Below are 15,356 nucleotides of genomic sequence, written 5' to 3'. Positions count from 1 at the left end.
GAACAAGTTTTATCCCTGCTTCTTATGACACCCTTTTAGATATCTGAAAACCGCTATCATGTCTCCCCTCAATCTTCTCCTTTCCAAACTGAACAAGCCCAATTCTCTCAGCCTTTCTTCATAGGTCACATTCTCTAGACCTTTAATCATTCTTGTTGCTGTTTTCTGGACCCTCTCTAATTTCTCCATATCTTTCTTGAACTGCGGTGCCCAGAACTGGACACAATACTCCAGCTGAGGCCTAAGCAGTGCAGAGTAGAGCAGAAGAATGACTTCTCGTGTTTTGTTCTTGTGTTTTTATTAGCTATTTTGGAGTCTAAGCTTTCGTGGGCAAAGACCTGCTTCTTCAGATGCATGAGTGGGGGAGGGGTGCAGAGGAGGACTTAAAGAAACCACCCCTGCCCCTCCCACCCCCCCAACAGCTGACAGACGGACTCTTTGCCTATGAAAGCTTATGCTCCAAAATATCTGGTAGTCTATAAGCTCAAGACATCATCGTCGCACACGACAGACTACCTATATATATAAGCTGCCACAGAATTTCTCGTTGTTTTTGAAGATACAGACTAACTCAGCTACCTCTCTGATACTTGTCACAGTATTATTTTAAATTATAATATTTTGGACTATTATGGTATTGTTTCTAAGGATTGTTCCATTATAGTCTACTCTTTGACCATTATACAAGGTGCTAGTGATCAGAAGTTTCCTACCACACACATGTTGACATCTCAGAAGCACGTAACACAACCTGGCTAATTTCTTCTACTGCTTTCACTGCACAAATGTTAAATACCCTGACAGATACAAGGAAGGATAAAGGTGCAGGTAGTGCCAATGTTTTATCATAGAAAGTCTTCATTTGCAAAAAGAATGCTACTTCCAACATTGCACAGTCCAGTTAGTTAAATGTGTCATCATCTGCCACAGCAGGGTTTCCCAACCTATGGGTCGGGATCCAAACATGGGTCATGGTTACACTTCAGGAGTTGCCGGCTCAGCTGGGCAGCTCCACAGTTGGCTATTAAGAAGCCATTCACACTCCTGAAGTGGTTCTTAATTGGTTTCACAGTTATCAGGCAGTTAAGCCAATCAATTACATTGAGAAATATTTCATTGGCTGGGCAAAGAACTGCATACCTGAGGAGCAGCACCCAATTTAGGTAAGGTGGGGTTCTGAGTCCAAGGTTGGGAGGGAGGGCAGAGCTGATCAGCTCCCTAGCTTCCAGCCTCTGCAGGAGGTGGTGTCCCCACAGACCGCAGCAGGGTTCTCACAGCTGGCGCTGCTGGCCAGGACTCTCCCTCAGCCACCTTCCAGCTGTGGGGGTCCCTGTGCCTCCCCTAGCTCCCTCCAGCCTGTGAGTGATTCCTAGATCCTGAGTATGACACCCCTAGCCTCCTGCAGCCCCAGTGCGACTCCCCAGCCAACTCCAGCCTATGACTCTGAGCCCGTGTGTCTCCTCTAGCCCCCTGCAGCTTCTCAGTGACTCCCCTAGCCCCTATAGATACCTCCAGCCCTTGAGTGACTCCCCTAGCCCCATGCAGCCCGAGTGTGACTCCCCAGTCCCCTCCAGCCCAAGTGTGACTCTCCAAGCCCGAGTGTGTCTCCTCTAGCCTGCTTCAGCCCGAGTGACTTGTAGCCTCTGAATGTGACTCCTCTAGTCCCACAGTGACTGTCCTAGCCCCAGTGACTTCCCTAGCATCCTGCAGCCCAAGTAACTCCTAGCCCGATTGTGGGGTTTAAGCCAGTGGGAAGCAGTTTGGGAATGAGTGTTTTTCTACGACCACAACTCTCACTATCTACAGTAAATGTAGTGTTATTAATTTATTAACATATTTCCCTTTTTCTATGAAATATGTATTATGAATATATAAACATGAGGGGACACAATTTTATATTCTTGCCTCCGGTGCAAAATTAACTAGTTACGGCTCTGCTCTCCCCACTCTGCCCTCCCCCAGCTTTTGGAATTCCCTTGCGTCACCAAGTCTTCCTGAATTCTCAGAACGGGTCCCCATCTGGAAAAGGCTGGGAACTGCTGCGCCAGAACAAAGATTCAAACAACTTGTGGTGTTGGGGTCTTTGGGTCCAAGAGGGGAGGGGGGTATAAGGAGAGCACTAGTTCCTCCGGGGAGCCCAGGGGCTGGCTGACCCCCACCGGGACGTCATCCAGAGCTGAGGGGGGGGGGGCCGCACCCCACAACGGCCCGGAGCAGAGGGGGTGGCAGTTAGGGGGTTGCTGGTGGGTGGGGAGAAGGAAGACGAGGGGAGTGGGGAGTGGACGGATGGCCCGCAGACCTCCAATAGAAGGCCGTCCGCATCCAGGGCCACTGGCTTGAGACCCAGGGCCTTGACCTCCTGCAAGAGGGGGGCAAGGCCGAGGCTTACCTCCTCCAAACACTCCACAGCGGCAAGCTGGACAGCGGCTGGAGGAGGGCAAGGGGACAATGGAGGCCGTCTCCACTTTTTGGGGTTCCGGCTCCAAGGCAGAAGGGGTGGGTGGGCTTTCTGCCAGCCTAAAAATAGTAATGGATGGAGACAATCAAAAGATCATGTTTGTGTTAGAGGTGAGCAAGTCAACAAAAGCTTTGCTTCTGTGAAGAACCTTAAAGTTTCTGGTCATGACTGAGGACAAAAGAGGAATAAACCAAGCAAAAAGATAGACTATCTAACTTAGAGTGCAGGCTCCAATAGTCTGCTGGGACATTAAAGTAACAACTGATCCTTTTTTCCCCATCAGCAAGGTACTTTGCGAGCACCACAGTGAAATTGTACTGTAATTATTTTATGTTCACAAACAGTACTCCTGCTTTTCCTCCAACAACCAACTGCACCAATACTTCCAGCAGAGTTCCCCTTAGTGCTCCTGAAGCACAGCAAGAGGGAAAACTGCCTGGGTGGAGAAGATAATTTTGCTTCCACCGACAACACAAGGATGACTGTTTTAATGGTGATTTTTCAATGTGAACAAACACTCCCAGGCACTGCCTTAACTTTTCCATCCCATTCACTGCGCTGCTTTCCTGTCTGTCAGGAAGCTCAGCAGCTGTCCTCCTAATGTCTGCCCAGCCTGATCTTACATGTCTAATGCTAAAAGAAGATGCCAGCTCTAATTCTGTTAACTCAAGCTATAACAACCAACAAATGGGATGACACTGGAAGGCACGAAGGGGGAGAAAGCTGACGGCAAGAGTTTCCTCTCCCCTTCTCTTGACGCATAAGACCTCCGAAGAGGGAAGAACACGGAGCCCCGCGTTTCCGCCCTTGAGCTGAGCGCTGCGCGTGGGGGAGCAGGGGGGCTATGCTCGTAGGACGCACGCAGCAGTTCGCCTGAAGCCGGGCAGCCCGTGGCGAAGCGCAAGTTCCAGGAAGAGGGCGGTTTGCTGGAGTTTGCCAACAGCCCTCGTTTCCCAGCCCGGGCAGCTGCCCGGCCCTCGAGGCACCGCCGCGGAGCCCCGGCAGGGCGGTATCTAAACGGCAAGGCAGCGGGGCGGCGGCCGCTTTCGGAGCCGCGCAGGGAGTGGAAGCGACAGGCCGGGGAGCGGCGGCGGACGCAGGGCAGGGCAGGCTGGGTGCGCCCCCAGCCGAGGCAGAGCAGCGGGCAGGCGCGGAGGCTCCGGCTCGCTGCGCCTGTGCCCGCGGGGCCTGGCGTTGGGCCGCAGCCAACCCCGCCTGCGCGCGGTACGGAGCTCGCAGGACACCCGCCGGCGCTAGTGGTGGGGGGCCAGGACAAGGGCCTGAGGGAGATCCCCCGCGCGCAGCTAGTCCGGCCTCGCCGGGCGGGCGGAACGCGCAACGCAGCGGCGGAGGGAGGTGAGGCGGCTCCGTCGCCTCCCGTTAGGCGGCTTTGACAGGGGGCGGGGCCCGCCTGGCGCGCGGCGCGGCGCGCCCCGCCCCCTCCGCGCCGGCCCCGCCCGCTCTGGCCGGGTCACGCCCGGGCGCTCGGAGGGGACGGGGCACCGCACTGGGACCGCTCCGCGGCACGGCCGGTGAGTGCAGGCCCCCTGCGTCACCGGGCCCCTTCCCCTCTCAGCCCATGGGCCCTGGCGGTCGGGGGATATAATCGCGGCGCGTCACGGCCGCTGCCGGAGGTGTGCACCGCTCCGCGCCCTGCTTCCCTCGCGCTCCCGGGCAGCGGCTCCGCCGGGGCCGGGGGGCGCCGTGTCCTGCCGCGGGGCTGCGTCACCCCGCTCGGCCGAGTGGCGGTGGGTGGCGCGCGCGCGGCCGCCCCGTGCGGCGGGGGCCGCTGTAGGGGGCGGTGGGGGGCGGGGGAGGGAGTCGCGCTCCATCCTCCCGGCGATGCGCGGCGGGCGCTGCTGGCTGGCGGCGCGATGCGGCCGTGTGTGCCTCGCCTGTCCCCCGTGTGTGCCGGGTCCGGGGCGGCGGCTGCTGCCCTTCCGCCGCGCTGCGCTAACCTCTCTGCCTTGCTTCCCCCCCCCGGGCTGCTCCCGCTGCTTTGTGGATGTTGGCGGCTTCTTGTTGTGACAGGAGAATGTGTGTGTGTCCTGGGCCGAGGCGGATCGGTACGTATCTCGCCGCGCTCATCCCTGCCCGGGGCTGGGGCGGGTGGGAGTTGAGGAAGGGCCACACCTACCTCCCGGGAGACGGGCTCGCTGGTCATTCGCGGGAGCTGGCGCCTGAGAAGCTGCTTCGTGGTCGTTCTCTAGCCTCGGGAGGAGAAACTGATGGGTTTATTTTCATCCACGGGTCTATCTGGCATTTGAAACGGTCTCGTGCTGTGAGAGGTGGGCACCTCTGAGGCGGTCTAGTACAAATCAGTACTTTTTAGAGAGGGACCAAATTTTTTTACTGAGCACCAAAACAAAGTGATTTTTAGTATATTAAGAAATATAACTGTTCCAATGCCTTAAAATGTTGTATAACAATACCCCTATAATTCCTAGCACGCTGCTGTAGTGATCAGCACTATAAAATATAGATGCTCAATAACTATAAATACATTATCCACAGAATGGTTTTAAAACAGTTCTGCACAATATATGAATACAAACATGATTGGAAAAGTGTTTATTTCCAAGCCATTCAAGTCCTGAGGGCTCTTTTAAGGCAAGGTTCGCTCTAAACGATTGATAAACTGTCCAGGAATGTTTCCACCCCTTTTTGCCTTTGAGGTCTTCCTATTTTTTTTAATCTTCTCTTGGATCAGTTTTCTTACTACTCCCATAAAATATTTTGTGTTGGAAGTGAAAGTGTCCTGTGTGTTTGTGGTCTGAGGCCATGGTGCCTGCCCTTGTTTACACAGGAATAACTGAGCAGACTTTAAAGTAGTTCTTTACCTTTTCAGTGAATTCAGGAAATCGCTTAACTTAGTATCATCAACTAGGATTTACTAAAGCTGGCATGCAAAACAGGCTGCTTACACGCAAGTCAATGTAGTAGGTGATCTGCTGTAGTGTTTACAGAGCAAGAAAACCTAAAGCATTTTTACAGTTACAAAAACAAAAATGGAAAATGTGAACCTGCCTTCTCAGAGCTCAAACTTCACATCTTTCCTCTGTACACCCATCTCTCGTTTACGGAGTACCTTACTTATGAGTACTCACTAAAATGAGGTGCATGTATACCCACCTATGCTCACTAAATGAGTGAACTTACCCTGTTAATATGAGCAAGCTGCAGGGTCCCGGGCTGGGGAGGGGGAGATGTGCATGCCTCCAGCAGCCCCAAACTTCCCTAGTCTTAGACACCCCCCCACATCACTAAATGCCCCCAGCCTTAGATTTCCCTCTCCCCCCCAGCCTCAGACACTCCTCCTCCTCCTGGAGCTTCTTCACTGGGGCTGCTAGACTGGCTGGCTCCCCCAGTCCTCCTGTTCTCAGCAGGTAACAGTCATTACAACCAATTAACTCCGGTGTTAAGCTTTCAGCACCTAGGCAGAAGGTAATTGCTATCTGTAGTGATATCTGCCTGAGGCAGCAGTGTTAAAAAACTGCAAATGGCTTCTTTAACAGCTACATGCAGCTTGGAACTGCCCAGCTAGCCACCCTTAATGAATATAATGGTGACCCATGTTTGGGTCCCAACCCATAGGTTGGGAATCCGTGCTCTACATACATACACTACATCCTGTTCCTGGTGCCAAACTATTAAAATAAATCAGAAAAGTACCTGGACTCAACTGATTTATGTCCAGTTACAAGCACTTGGAACAAATCAGAGACTTTTACATGTATTTTAATAGGAATTTAGTGTCACTCGTATGAATTTTCGCCTATGATCAGAAATTTGGGAACCAATTGTGCTCATATAGTGAGGGATGAGTATATCTTTCCTATGTTGTTGATGGGTGTGAGATATTTTTTTAAACTGATAAAGGTAAGGTTTTCATTAACTTAATCTCTGGTGGCACTGCAGTGCTATTTATAGCCACAAAACATGAGTTGTATTTGTGCTTCATCATGTATTAAACAACAAAAACTGTCAGCAGACTCCTTTCTACAAAATTGCTAGAGTAGGGTGACTTGTGAAGTTGAATGCACATTGCTTTTGAAGTCAGCAGTCATATAATCTTGATGCAATAAATTTCTAACAAAGAACAGATAGGTAACCTCCAATATCCATTCTTCTGACTACAACTATTGAGATTTTAGCAAAACTGAAAAGAATGGTATATGAACATGACAGTCAAAAGCTGAAAATGGCACTTTCTGCATACTTCTGTAATAGAAAAGAACCACTACAGTTAGCTGGAGAAGAGGTGATACAATGGTTTGTGTGTGTGTTCAAGTCTGGCCTTTTCAACCTCCTTGACCCTGGTCAGAATGGGAGCTTTCTTGACTTAATACTATCAGTTTCTACAAGTTAAGTGTTTCCTCTAATTTTAAAAATAAACAACTAGATCTTATGGTCCAGATATGAATGGTGTATATTGTGTGATCTTCTTTTAAAAGAAGTCTACAGGCAAGTGTGTTTCAGCCCATCTGCTGAATTTAGGGAAAGCTGTGGACCACAGCAGAAATGAAAATTCACCAGTTTTGTGAGGTTTTCAGAGCTGGTATTAAGGTCCTATAAAGTACAGTGGAAACAAACAACAACTGAGTCAATTGTTACTCAAGCTGATATTAGAGGGAGATAGAGTGGATAAAGATTTTTAAAAAAAAGAAAAGGATTTGAGTAGGAGAAAGGAGGGGAGGACAGTGGAGACATTCATATTCACTTACCTCATGGCAGCCAAAAGGTGGAGAAAATGACTGAATATTCTCTCTTCTAGAGCAAAGGTGGAAGGGAGTTTCAAATTTGTCAGATGCCTGTTAGCTGCAGACTGACGTGAATGACAGAGTCCATGAGTAGAGTCTGGGGCACAGCATCCTGATAAGAATTTTGGAATCGTGCACTTTCAAAGAAGTAGGTGGTTGGAGGCAGACCTGGCTGCTCTGCTGCATGTTTGCTTGGGAATCCAGATGGCAGCCTACTGTTACCAGGAGGTATAGTCTTATTAGGTCTCTGGTACGACTTCTGTGCTATGTGCCTGGGAGTGAAAGAGTCTGAGAAGCTAAAGAGAAGAAGATAATAGATTAAAAAATGGGGGAGGTTTTGAGGGGACAATGGAGAGAAGAGCAGAGGAAGAGAAGGAAAAGAGCAGATGACATATGAAGAAAAGGGACCCCATGATCATACAGAGAAAGAGCAAAAGAGATGTAATAGGGCTGGTTGAATTGTAATCATCAGTGCTACATTGACATTGGTGTTTGTAAATTTATTTAGCAAATAGTTTTATTTATGGTGTGACTGCTTGTTATAGTTGGCCAAATTTATTTTTAATACTGTTGCGAAGTTAGTTACATCACATAACTCTGATTAGTAACATTATCTACTGCATTATGATTTTTAATTGCATGAGTTCAGCAGGGACCATAGATACACATCTCAAAGAACTGGAAGGGACCTCTGGACATCAAGTCCAGTCCCCTGCCCTCCCAGCAGGACTGGGATGTGCTGTTCAGTGCAGGCATTTTCAGCCTGCCTTCCTCCTAGTGGAGATGTTCGAGTAATCTGTTCAGTTACTATGTTGAACACTTTGGATTGATTCTTCGTTCCTTTGTAGCAGATGTACCTTGAACCTGTCTAGCAAGAAGCTACTTTTTTCTTGATCTGGATGTGGGGATTTGAAATGTCGCCCCATCTTTTTGCAACTTGCAAATAAAAGATTGTCTTAGAAATATCCATTTTAGTTTTAGAGGCATATTTTGTAATGAGCTTTTTATTTTTTAAATGTATATAAAATGCTAACATCTTACTTTGGACAGTTTTCCCTGAGAATAAGACATTGGAACAAAGCATTATAGTTTCTATTAATTACAAATGTAGAAGCAACTTGAAAGCCTCTACAAGGCAGAAGGCCGTTGTTATAAGACTTAACATACAAATATGAATCTTTCTTGGGTCTGTAATTTATGCTTTAATTTTTACTTTTTAAATATTCATTTAAAGGGGCATTCCTAAAGTTAATGGGTCAATAGTCAGTACAGATAGCTTCATGTAGGCCTCTCTAGAAGGCCTCATTTAGACAGGGAGCAGGGTCTGTACTGCTCCACAGTGTGTACCCATTCTATAGCCTCAGCTGTATGGACAGCATGGGTGTAAACCTAAAGGTCTCAGATTTGCATCAGAATTCTCCTCAACGTCCAATAATTATTTTAGTAAGGAGGATTCCTAAGTATATTTCAACAGTTAAGAATTTACTGACTGGAGTCTAACACTGGAGAGGTTTCTGGTGTAAAAGAGGCTTTAATAAATGCTGGATGCTTCTAAGAGGATTACGTTAGTGTGCACTTGGTACGTTTAAGTTTACACCTGAAGCATTCACCTGGGTGAGTTAAATCTCAGCACTTCAGTGTGCACAGCTGTTTGTGCCTCCTTTAGTCTGAATTTCAGGGCAGTGTTAGGTGTGACTTCAGTATGAAGCATTTCAGAGCTGCTCCTTGTATCTGCCAACATTAAGGCACTCGTCTCACCTCACCACTTACAGCTTGTGATTTAATTGTGCTCCCTCCACGTTGTCGGCTGGTGCCAGTTGGCCCAGGAAGTAAGACTGGGGTATGAAAGCAGACTCCTAAGGAGTAGCTTCCTAGCCTCTAAATTTGTGAATTTATATGGGCAATCTGCCCATCTGTATAAGAGTCTTACTAATTTAACTTCCTGTATTGTGTTTCATGCAAAAGACTAGACTATCTAAACCAAATATCTAAGTACTGTATATTTCACATTGCTCCTGAACAAGATGATAATTCTACAAGCATTTTTACATTGCTTTTCCCTAAAAGTATTCCAGGTGTGATTGTACCATAGTGTACACTTTCATCAACTTTCCCATTTTTCCATACTGTCTCAACACTAATTTATTTTGCTCTGTATCTAGCTTTCTGTGATACAAATCTAGTTATGCTAAAGCTAACTGCTTCAATAAACCTCGATGTGTTTTTTTTCTCATCTTTCAGCCATTCCTGTCAGAAGCTCAAGACTGCCATTATTCTCTGATGCCATGCCAGTGCCAACTCGACTATTTCCATTGATTCGTAACTGTGAAATTGGCAGGATCTACAGAACAGCGTGCTATTGCCATCACAAACATCTTTGTTGTTTGTCACCTCCCTTGGCTCACAATCACTTGAGATGCACACCTCAGAAGAAACTTGCAACGCTCTGTTGTCCAAAAGAGACTTTTAATCCCTTTATCCATGCAAGGGGCTATGTTTCTACACCACAAAGATTTTACCTCACCCCTCCACAAGTCAACAGCATTCTGAAGGCAAACGAATACAGCTTTAAAGTCCCAGAATTTGATGGCAAAAATGTAAGTTCTGTTCTTGGCTTTGATAGCAATCAGTTGCCTGCGAATGCTCCAATAGAAGACAGGAGGAGTGCTGCCACATGCTTACAAACAAGAGGAATGCTTCTAGGTGTCTTTGATGGCCATGCAGGCTGTGCTTGTGCTCAAGCTGTCAGTGAAAGACTGTTCTACTATATCGCTGTCTCTCTGTTACCTCATGAGACTCTACTTGAAATAGAAAATGCAGTGGAGAGTGGTCGTGCCCTGTTACCCATATTGCAGTGGCATAAACATCCCAATGATTATTTCAGTAAGGAAGCGTCCAAACTGTATTTCAACAGTTTAAGAACTTACTGGCAGGAGCTTATAGACCTCAACAGTGGTGAGACTACTGATGTAAAAGAGGCTTTAATTAATGCTTTCAAGAGGCTTGATAATGATATATCATTAGAAGCTCAAGTAGGAGATCCAAACTCTTTTCTCAATTACCTGGTACTGCGAGTGGCCTTTTCGGGAGCAACAGCGTGTGTGGCTCACATAGATGGTGTTGATTTGCATGTTGCCAATACTGGTGACAGCAGGGCAATGCTTGGTGTTCAAGAAGAAGATGGATCTTGGTCTGCAGTCTCTCTGTCCTGTGACCATAATGCACAGAATGAAAGTGAAGTAGAACGAGTAAAACTGGAGCATCCGAAATCTGAAGAGAAAAGTGTTGTAAAACAAGACAGGCTGTTAGGCTTATTGATGCCTTTCAGGGCTTTTGGTGATGTGAAATTCAAATGGAGCATTGAACTCCAGAAGAGAGTGATAGAATCAGGCCCAGATCAGTTGAATGACAATGAGTATACTAAGTTTATCCCTCCTAACTATCACACTCCTCCATATCTCACAGCTGAGCCTGAGGTCATACATCACAAATTAAGGCCTCAGGATAAATTCCTGGTGTTGGCGACAGATGGCCTGTGGGAGACCATGCATAGGCAGGATGTAGTTAGAATTGTGGGAGAGTATCTCACTGGAGTTCATCACCAACAGCCAATAGCTGTTGGTGGTTATAGGGTAACTCTGGGACAGATGCATGGTCTCTTAACAGAAAGGAGAGCCAGAATCTCCTCTGTATTTGAAGACCAGAATGCAGCAACTCATCTAATTCGTCATGCAGTAGGAAATAATGAGTTTGGCACTGTTGATCATGAGCGGCTGTCCAAGATGCTTAGTCTTCCGGAAGAGTTGGCTAGGATGTACAGAGATGACATTACCATTATTGTGGTGCAGTTCAACTCTCATGTTGTAGGTGCATGTCAGAATGAGGAATTCTGAATTTTCAATGGATGTACAGTTTACCAAAGTTATAACAATGACAGTCTGATCAGAAGATAAAAACATATAGTGAGCAAACCCGAATGTCTGCTCATTGGAATTAAAATGTGTGCAAGTGCATTTTTCCCTCCATTGTCCAAATTTTTATTCACAGTGTGGAAAGTGTTATTGAACTAACAGTCTTCCAAGAAGATGGGACAACTTGGAAAGAGGGACTTGAAATAAGTTTTCACTATTGAGTCAATGAATGCTGCTAAAACAATATTTTTTTGGGGTGAAAGAGGGAGGGGATAGGTAACTCTGATCATCACATTGTTTTGACTAGTCATGAAACAGTCTGCTTGTAAACATATGTAAATATTTATACAGCTATCTTACCAGATAAAGATAGGAATTTTGCCGAATATCAGAATTGATAGGAATGACTGTCTGCAAAGTAGATATGGTTATTCTGCATGTATGTGTGATTACTTTATTCCTCTCCAGGGAAATGAAGATGCTTGAAGTAGTTTCTTACTATCTTGATAAACTTTATCAAATTTTCCAAATTTTGAGTAGTCAATGTCATTCCTCACTTAACATTTGAGGCAAATACATATATATTTTTAACTTTCAAATGCAAATCTCTAAGCCATAATCAACCAGAACTTAAGATAACTGTGTGGAGCTTATTGGGCTCTCTCAATAATTTACATAAATGCAGTCTTAAATTCCCTCATGTTGACAGTCTTTTCTGTTTTTGCGAGTGGGGGAGAGGGTGTTTGCACAGCTTTAAGGGCAATAATGTCTTTCAGCCATCACTGAATAATTATCTGCATAAATTGTAGTATGGAAGACATCAGCTTGCAGTATGAAACCATCACTTTGCCTGTTGCAAAACATAGAAGTATTTTCAATTGAACTGTCATGCCTGTTCAAAAGATCACCTCCTTGTCAGGTAATACTTCTGTATGGTACCAAAAAATCTCCTCTAATCATATAATGAATTCGAATAAACTTCTTGAAGAGACTAGAAAAATCACTGGCCGCTAAGTATATTAGCATTCACATTACCATCTTCTGTTCTGGGTAGTTTCAGCTTGGTCATGTGTAGTGGATGTCTTAAATGTCAGTATCAGGGAAATTTCACTTTATATAGGTTGTTAAATTGAAAACTTCATGAACATTAAAATAGATTTTTGTAAATAAGTGTACTGATACAGAAAATTAATTGGCTTGCATGCTGTATGCATAACAATAATGGCTTTCTTGGCATTAGTCATTTATTGTAAATCCTTTGAAAAAACATAGTGTTTTCTTGCACCCACGATTTCAGTACAGAAGAAAGTCTTAAATGACTATGTATTGTAATGACTGAATTTGCAAAGTTGAAAGGACATGACTTGATATTTCAGACTAAATTTTGTACAGCTATAATGGCTGAGCACATGAATCTAAAGTTGGCATAGGCCATCATGTCATGTTTTCAGCCTATGTTTAACCTTTTATATCTAAAGAAGCATAACCTAAAACTGAGGGCTTTCTCAACTCCATGGCCGTGTCTACACAAGCCCCAAACTTTGAAATGGCCATGCAAATGGCCATTTCAAAGTTTACTAATGAAGCGCTGAAATGCATATTCAGCGCTTCATTAGCATGCGGGCAGCCGCGGCACTTCGAAATTGACGTGGCTTGCCGTCGCGTGTCTCGTCCAGACGGAGCTCCTTTTCGAAAGGAACCCTCCTACTTTGAAGTCCCCTTATTCCCATCAGCTCATGGGAGGTTGAGGGGACTTTGAAGTAGGCGGGGTCCTTTCGAAAAGGAGCCCCGTCTGGACGAGACGCGTGGCGGCAAGCTGTGTCAATTTTGAAGTGCCGTGGCTGCCCGCATACTAATGAAGCGCTGAATATGCATTTCAGTGCTTCATTAGTAAACTTCAAAAATGGCCATTTGTGTGGCCATTTCGAAGTTTGGGGCTCGTGTAGACGTAGCCCATAGCAGTGGCCCTCTATACATTTAGTTCCTTGAATTTGGAATCTTACATTTGACTTCTACTGTAGAAAAAAAAATTGATGTATTCTTAAAATTTAGCTGTGATCTTGTTTGTAGAAGCCTTGGAGCAGTTGTTGGTCAGCATGTGCAGTATTTCATATGTTGCATTATAACCAAACACCTTCCTGACTTTTAACTCCTTTTTTTGGAGTTCTTCGATTACAACTTAGGGAATTTTCTGAATCAAATTAATATTATATGTTGTCAAAGAACATACAGTTTCTTGTCTTGGTTGGCAATTAAGCTACTTGAGTTGACCTATAAACATTAGTACTGCCAACTAAGCTTACTGTTGCATGTAATACTTGTTTATAGCACACGTTTTCATCTTAAGACTGCCTGCAGTCTTAACAAATATGCTGGTCTTCCTGCTCTCTAGCTAGAAGAAACTTGTTCTTTATAGGAGAACTTATTTCAGTCACCCCGTTCCTGTTCCCCCAGTTGAGGATGTCTGGACATCAGTATTTTTGGAATGTAAATGACAAGCTGGTCTTTCTGGGAAGGTTGGGAATGCTGTCCCAAACAAGTGGTGGTTTAGTCATCACTGACTTTGTATGTTGCATATTAATAACTGTATTTCATTAGATAGGTCAGTATGCTCTTTTGTCGTCCTATACTGTTTTTTCTTTCATTTAACAAAATGTATTTAAGCTGTTACATGACTTAGACTACATTACATTTTTTCTACTGTTAAACATAGTGCATATATTAATATTTAATGTGTGGTTCTTGTAATGGGGTTGGTACAAGTCATAACTGGTTAAACCTAACACTGATCCTCTGTGTACAGCATTCATTTATTAAAAAAAAAAAAAGCTTTCTTTCACATGAAAGATGCACATAGATTGGTTCATTTGATCCTGTATTTATGTATGAGCCAGGGACTTAATCAAAATGTATACAGAAAACTGAAGCGGTTAAACTGTACTTATTGAACACCATATGACAATCTGCAAGCATCTTCTAATATTATTCAATAAAAATATCAGTTATACAGTCATCACTGTTTAAGGTAACATTTTGTTCTGCATTGCAACACAAACATTGTTTTGCCTTTCTTCCCCTAAAAGCTGGTGTATGGGAGGGTGTTCTAAAACTTATTACAGTGCTGCTGGAATCAAAGCTACTGTGTTAGGCTTTGTACAAAAATTCCTGAGACAATTGCTCTGAAAATCTTATTCTAAATAGACTAGGTAGACAAAGTATTAGGCAGGGAAACAGGAGTGCTGCTACTTCTTTGCCAAGGTACTACACAAAGTTTGAGCCAGTTCAAGACAGCAGGTTTCAAATTACAGTATTGGGCTCTGGCTACTGGATCGTGTTGCTGTTTCTAATTCTGATTCCACTGCACTGAAGCTTGTCTCATGCGTTTTATTGTTATGTGTATCATGTATAGATCTTCCTATTACTTGTCAAGTGAAGTTGGAGGGTAAGCATGGGTATGAGCAGGCAAGAAATGAAGGCAGTATAATACCAACAGTCAGGCTCAGACTACTCAGCTTTATTGAACTTGTGGCTGGCATCTTTTTTTACTAGAAGTATGAGATGCAATGGACTGTACTGAGTCTGGAATGAGGAAATTAACATCTTATATGCACAAATGATGCAAGTCATTGTGGAATTTTTGGTGGTGGGATTTATTTATTCCTATCCTCTTCTGTATGTTTCGAAGTCTGATGGAACTAACTTCTTAAATAATTTTGTTACTCAGTGTAGTTAGTGAAGATCACATTTAAACTTACATGCTGTGGTAGAGAGCCCCATTGTAGACAAATAACTGATATTGGTTAAAGAACTTCTGCTTCCTAATTTGCTTAAAGGAATATCACAGTCTCCATTGAATTTTACCCTTTCTAGAGGTTGTCTTCCTGTAATTTTAACCTTCAGAATGTCTTCTAATTACTTCTAGATGTCTTATGTGATATAACCTGAGCCCTAAAGGAGTGTGGTTAGTCCTCTAGTACTGTTTTATATAACCCTATCAATTCTGACTATACTTCAAAAAATCAGTATCTCCTAAATGATATTACTAAAACTAAATTTTATATAACTTTTCACACTACTTTCTAAGTAGAAGTAAGCAGTTCAGCTTTACAATTTATATTTAATTCATATTTTGACACAATGTCCCTGTTGACAGTGGATATAATTATGCTAGTGGCCAGGTGCACTAACCTCAAATTTAGACTGTTCTTGCTGTGTCTTAAATACGTA

At 44.5% G+C, this 15,356-nt stretch overlaps 1 protein-coding gene across 5 annotated transcripts; it reads left to right on the top strand.

Moving 5' to 3' along the window:
• The first annotated feature begins 3,800 nt into the window (after positions 1 to 3,800).
• PDP1 (pyruvate dehydrogenase phosphatase catalytic subunit 1) lies at positions 3,801 to 12,715 on the top strand. 5 transcript variants are annotated; one of them, XM_074986935.1, is made up of 3 exons: positions 3,801 to 3,990; positions 4,490 to 4,524; positions 9,460 to 12,715. In XM_074986935.1, the coding sequence occupies exons 2-3, from the start codon at positions 4,494 to 4,496 to the stop codon at positions 11,109 to 11,111; spliced, it is 1,683 nt and encodes a 560-aa protein (XP_074843036.1). In that variant the 5' UTR covers positions 3,801 to 3,990; positions 4,490 to 4,493; the 3' UTR covers positions 11,112 to 12,715. The 5 variants fall into 5 exon arrangements, with proteins under 5 accessions (XP_074843036.1, XP_074843039.1, XP_074843040.1 ...); XM_074986939.1 differs by lacking the exon at positions 3,801 to 3,990 and adding an exon at positions 7,233 to 7,446 and having other exon boundaries at positions 4,000 to 4,524; XM_074986937.1 differs by lacking the exon at positions 3,801 to 3,990 and adding an exon at positions 4,072 to 4,092.
• Positions 12,716 to 15,356: the final 2,641 nt, after the last annotated feature.

The sequence above is a fragment of the Carettochelys insculpta genome, chromosome 2 (genome assembly GCF_033958435.1).
Source record: "Carettochelys insculpta isolate YL-2023 chromosome 2, ASM3395843v1, whole genome shotgun sequence".
Classification (NCBI taxonomy): Eukaryota; Metazoa; Chordata; order Testudines; family Carettochelyidae; genus Carettochelys; species Carettochelys insculpta.
Note: the sequence above shows the minus strand (reverse complement) of the source record. Positions and strands in the feature narration are given on the sequence as shown.

Coding starts and splice junctions, on each gene's coding strand:
- PDP1 (XM_074986935.1), top strand. CDS start 4,494: ATGTGTGTGTGTCCTGGGCCGAGGCGGATCG. Junction 4,525..9,459: donor TCCTGGGCCGAGGCGGATCG/GTACGTATCTCG, acceptor CTCATCTTTCAG/CCATTCCTGTCAGAAGCTCA.